The sequence below is a fragment of the Polyergus mexicanus genome, unplaced genomic scaffold (assembly GCF_030449975.1).
Source record: "Polyergus mexicanus isolate NDT 795.1 unplaced genomic scaffold, iyPolMexi1.0 SCAF_26, whole genome shotgun sequence".
Classification (NCBI taxonomy): Eukaryota; Metazoa; Arthropoda; class Insecta; order Hymenoptera; family Formicidae; genus Polyergus; species Polyergus mexicanus.
In genome coordinates this window covers 1,913,744-1,919,386 of record NW_027223346.1, presented here as the reverse complement: position 1 = coordinate 1,919,386, position 5,643 = coordinate 1,913,744, and the positions used below count along the sequence as shown (strand labels likewise).

General features: G+C 48.0%; 1 protein-coding gene across 1 annotated transcript; it reads right to left on the bottom strand.

Annotated features, from left to right (window-relative positions):
• Positions 1–3,825: 3,825 nt before the first annotated feature.
• LOC138943439 (stromelysin-2-like) lies at positions 3,826–5,412 on the bottom strand. The gene is made up of 2 exons (XM_070314293.1): positions 4,058–5,412; positions 3,826–3,886 (listed from the first exon to the last, which is right to left on the bottom strand). The coding sequence occupies exons 1-2, from the start codon at positions 5,410–5,412 to the stop codon at positions 3,826–3,828; spliced, it is 1,416 nt and encodes a 471-aa protein (XP_070170394.1).
• Between the last annotated feature and the right edge of the window lie 231 nt (positions 5,413–5,643).

Sequence of the window (5,643 nt, the reverse complement as noted above, 5' to 3'; positions counted from 1 at the left end):
GATCCGCGGACGCAACAATATTTTCCAACATACACGAATTTTGAGTTCGCATATGTGAACAGATCCAAATTGGTCACTGCAATTCTGAATCTTGCTTTAAAAATATTTCCCTTTTGGGTTTCGAAAATAAACAGTTTCGGATGCTCCGTGCCATATAGCGTGTAGCCACAAATGGTGTGTCTTCGTATCAGTGTTAATGCAAATATAGTGTCTAATGTTGTACCCCCTTGTAGGTTCCGTCCACGTTTACCTTGCCAGCAAGCGTGACACTTCTATAATACGTATAATTAGGCTTAAGGCCGTCTATAATTTCAGCGGTTCCTACTTTTAGAAGAACTTCTTTGTGCATTTGCACACATCTGGCACGAGATGTTTCTTGAAGATAATTCGCGTACCCGTTGTGCATTGCGTGCATTGAGATGTGAGAGTGCATCCCGCAATGGGATATTGTTCTTAAGATTTCTATTTTACATTGGATTGCATGCGTGTGCGCGTAATTTGATAATTGTAGCAGCTGAATATACGTGTTGGTAGTCAAGGGTACTTTGACGTCAACGTTGCATTCGTCCGAACGCAGTAGGGATACTGTGGTTATATTTAGGTAGGCTCCTCCACAGTCGTATGCGATAATGGGTGCTCGAAAACAAGGTCGGGTAATTATTTACTATAACGGACCCAGCTCCAATCACGTTGACCTTGATATATGTTGTCAAGGACTTAATCCTGCATAACTTTTTCTTATAACTTAATCGGCGGTCTCTTATAATTTTTGAGATATTTAAAGTTTAAGTTGGATCGAAACGAAAATTTGGTTTAAGTTATACGACGTAATCCACACCAAATTTTTGTTTTAAATAAGAAATAGGTTTGGATTAGGTTATATCTTCCGGAAGTGGAGCCCCCCCGCAGGGGGGGGGGGCGGAACCCACTGTATCCATGCATATACTTTACAATTCAAAACGAGGTTCAGCCCAGAATTGTTGTGTGAATGGGAACGTGTATGCGTGGATGTACTGGGTTCCGTCCCCCCTGCGGGGGGCTCCACTTCCGGAAGATATAACCTAACCCAAACCTATTTCTAATTTAAAACTAAAATTTGATTTGGGTTAAAGGAGGAGGAGGGGGGGGGCGGAACGCACTGTATTTATGTATATACTTTACAATGCGAAACAAGGTTTAGTCCAGAATTGTTGTAAGAATGAGAAAGTTTATGTATGAACGTAGTGAGTCCCCCTCCCCCTCTATTGTTGTGTTTCGTCCTGTAGACAGAGAATGTGTTGAAATCGATTTTTGAAATAATGCTAACATTGTGTATCCCTTAGATGAAAACAGTACATTTGCAACTTTGGAATAAATAAAATTTTTGATTCCTATGTGTACTGATTTTTTCTAATATTATATTAATTATGTAAAGACCTTGTTTCACATTTAAATCAGGGTTCTGATGCAGATGGACCTCGTTTCTTGCGTGGAAATTACAAACTTATGTAAAAATTAATATTTTATTTTTCAAACTTTATTTGTTAATAACTTTTTAATAAACAATGACCGCCGATTAAGTTATAAAAGTTACTCAGAATTATGTTCTTGACAACATATATCAAGGTCAACGTGATTGGAGTTGGGTCCGTTATAGTAAATAATTACCCAAGGTCGTAGCGGTCGATAAGAATAATAACGCTTAATAGCCCTTAAAATAAAAATATTATAATTGATTTTAAAGATCGTGAATAGTGTTAACTGTACATGAATGCTGGTTTCATCTAAACTAAGTATCTTTTAGTATAATTCACAATTTTTTTTTATTTATAATCAGTAATTATTAATTGCATTATTGAAAAAATTATTAACACTTTCTATTGCAGATTTTACAAAGAAACTGGAATCATTTAGGTTTATGTAATTCTTCGAACATCATTAACTATGGCAATGACAATACAGTAGGATAGATAGGCCGGTTTTGGATCAGTTTTGTGTGAGTGTGAGAGAGAGGGTATCGTTGGGGAGTAAGAGAGAGAGATAGTTTCGGAGCAGCTTGTGGGCGCCCGAGGGATGGAGAGCGGGCTGGGCGGGTTCGTGGGGGGGTAAGTAGGGTGAGAGGGGAAGCGCGGTCGGGGGGAAGCGGTGGGTACGAGTCGCCGAGAGCGCTCGAGAGATGGCGCTCGGGGGGTGGCGCGCCCGACTCGCGACCTCGACGCGACTCGCGCCCCTAGCGCGCGGTCCGCCGTCGCGATTCTTTAGGGGGCGCTTCTAGCGCGCGATCCGCCGCTTCTAGCGCGCGATCCGCCGTCGCGATTCTTTAGGGGGGCGCTTCTAGCGCGCGATCCGCCGCTTCTAGCGCGCGATCCGCCGTCGCGATTCTTTAGGGGGGCGCTTCTAGCGCGCGATCCGCCGCTTCTAGCGCGCGATCCGCCGCTTCTAGCGCGCGATCCGCCGTCGCGATTCTTTAGGGGGCGCTTCTAGCGCGCGATCCGCCGCTTCTAGCGCGCGATCCGCCGTCGCGATTCTTTAGGGGGCGCTTCTAGCGCGCGATCCGCCGCTTCTAGCGCGCGATCCGCCGCTTCTAGCGCGCGATCCGCCGTCGCGATTCTTTAGGGGGGCGCTTCTAGCGCGCGATCCGCGAGCGGGCGGCGGGCGCCCGGCGTCGAGGGGGCGGGGGATCGTCGGTGGGCGGTCGAGCGGACGGAGGGGCGTCCCTAGTCGCTTTAGCGATGGCGAATCTTCGAAGGGTGGTGAAATAAAGAGACGTCGTCGTTCTAGCGAGAGAGGAGAGGTGTTTTTATTGTTTTCTTTTACAAATTTTTTAACGTATTAATAATACGACGATACGAGTACGCGAGCGAGCGTATCACGATTCTCCGAAGAGCAGAGCCTGCAGTTCGCAATCGATTATATCGTTGCGGTCGAAGTTATCGCTCTCGCGTATCATCGCGGGAATAAGCGCCTTATCGCGAGCGCCTGCCGCGATGTCGAGGAAACGAATTAGCTTGTTGTCCACGCGCGTGGTTAAACCGCTTAAAGATGCAACGATGCGGTTGACGCAAAGTTCCAGATTTAATATATTTACGACGGTGTTCTTCGATACGGCTAGGCGAATTTTAGGCGTTTCGAGACGAAGTATTCGGAGATTGTTGAGTTTGCCGAATCGTAGCGTCAATTGTCCGATGTGTATTGGCGTCGGGCGCGCCTCGTCGCGCTCGTCGGAGCGAAAGTGCGACAGGAGCGTGGGTCGTAGATCGAGCAGTTCCTTCCACGTATCCGGCGTTAGCGAGATCTCTTTGCCGTGGCAATATCCGAGGACGATTTCTACGAAGGAGGGTCGGCTGACGTTAACGCTAATTTCCAGATGTTTATATGCGGTTTTGGTCAATGGATAGCGTCTTCCTAAGATTCTGAGCGGTCGCGCGATCGAGACGTCCGCGTCGTGTTTTGGCGTTCGATCGCGATCTCGTCTAAAAATAGATATGAGCGATGAGAGAAACGGTGTTAGCGAATTATTAATTCGAATAAATGTTCGATAGTTTTACCCATTGTCCATTTTAGCTTTCTTAGCGTATTCCGCGCTATCTTCGCGGTCTCGTTCGGTTAGTCTCGATCGATCGTCGAATGAGTGTTGCTGTTGCGGTTGTCCTCCCATTGTCGCGTACATCGTCGCTCGTTCTTTCTCGTTTGTTCTTTTTCGCGCGTTAGCTTCGGTGTTCTTCGTTAATAATGAAGCGCTTAATGGATGAGCGGTCTTTATATACTCGCGTAGAGATCGCTTCTTCCCCTTTCGCGCGTTTTCTCTTATATATTCTATTTTTAAAAAATAATGGTAGGGTCGCTCTAGTCGGTCTCGTCGTCGATTCTCTCTTTCTCGATCGTGTCGCTGAGACGATAGACGCGACTAAGGAGATCGCGCAATTGCCTTAGCAATCCATCCGTAGGACACTCGATGCCGAGCGCGTGTAGATCGAAAGGACCCGCCGAGGTTACGGTATTTGTAAATTCGTTGAAGGCGTAGAACTGACGTTTGGCGAAGAAATATAGATTGCCATCGATGTATCGGAAGGCCGACGTTATCGCGGACGGAATTCCGGGAAATATATCTTTTAATGGAGCGTGTCTAATGACTATCATGCGACACTCGTCGATTTCCGCGACTTTATCATCGTCGTATACAGCGTAGGTTCGTCCCGTGTGCATATTTATCGCCACGTTGATTTTAACGTTTCGGGGAAGTCCGATATCGTGGAGATATCTCGGCCAACCCGATTTTAGTTTAAGACTGGGATATTCCGCGAGGTAGATCGAATCGTTCGCGAATAGAGCGAGATCGCCCGAGGGTCTTCTATACGCGGCGGATAGACGCGTGAAATTCGCCGGTAGAAACGTCGCGTAATCCGTGAGCGTCATGGGTCTACCGTAACGTTTCTCGGTTATGTCGACCGACCATATGTTGCGGCGATTAGCTATATATAATCGATGATTCATTATTAGCGCGGCGTCCACGCGTCGCAATGCGCAGAGATCCGCTCGCGCTGGATCGGTCGGCGCGACGCTCGTCGTCGCGGGCGTCGCGGTGGTCGCGGGAGTCGCCGTTGGATAATTTCCGTCGTCGTGAGATCCGTACAGATTTTGTATAGCGAGAATGTCTTCTATGCTCAGCTTAACTGGAAATTGATTTTCGATGTCGGGTATATATGGGAACATTATAGAGTCATTGCGCATACTATGCTGTAAACCCAATGCGTGGCCGATCTCGTGCGTTAGCGTTTGTAGCAGGTGATGCGTGTCGGGAGGATTTTTGTTTAGATACACGTGCCACGGTTCGGAATCGTCGACGTGTATCTCCGATGTGAAATCGGTTGTTCCAGAGGGAAAAAACGCGTGAGCTAGGGCTCCTCCCGGACCGTCGAAAGCTGCCGGGCAAATACCGACGTTTCGACGATTCGCGTAAGTGTGCGCGCCCGTTCGATACGATATTAATATATCGGGGTGTAACGGGTCGCGTGCGAAAGTTAGCGATGAGTTCGCCGCCCATAGCGCGAACGCCGTTTCGGCCGTTCGCGAGATTTCCTCGCTAGCCATCTGAAAATTCCACGCGAGACGCGTCTTCGTCCATTTTCGCGCGATCGGGCTATACGCGCGATCGGGAATATCTGCGAGACCGCATCGCGGTTTACGCATAAGGTGAAGCGTAACGGCGTTTAACGCGCCGTTTCCCGATAATTGATAATATTCTTGAAACAGCGACAGCGCGCGACGCAGAGACGTCGCGTTATCGGACGACAGCGATTCTCCATCGTCTTTTAGAAAACCGTATACGCGCAGAAAACGAAGCGCCTCGATTTTTTCCGAGTCGAAGGGCGCGGCGACCGTCGTAGCGACGAGTATTGTCGCTAGAGTGAGAACCGTCCTCGTGTTAGTCATCGCGCGAAGCGGAGAAGACGCGATAAACTGTTGAGAGACACCGAGCGCGATTGATTCGCGCGTTCCGAGAGACGTCTATTTTTATCGGCGACGAATAATGCGGGTGGGTGGGGAGAGGGAGAGGGAAATGCGTTTCTTTCGACGTCGAGCGTTTGGAATACGCGTTATCTAGCGGACGCGCTCGAGTTCCTCTTTTGTTTTTTCTATTTTATTGTTCGTTTGTCCTCTAAG

Bases quoted from the DNA above. Each gene is read 5' to 3' on its own strand.
- LOC138943439 (XM_070314293.1), bottom strand. From the start codon at position 5,412: ATGACTAACACGAGGACGGTTCTCACTCTAGCGACAATACTCGTCGCT. The intron at 3,887-4,057 runs GTCGGCCTTCCG...CGATCTCCTTAG, and splicing joins GGAATTCCGTCCGCGATAAC to TCGCGTCTATCGTCTCAGCG.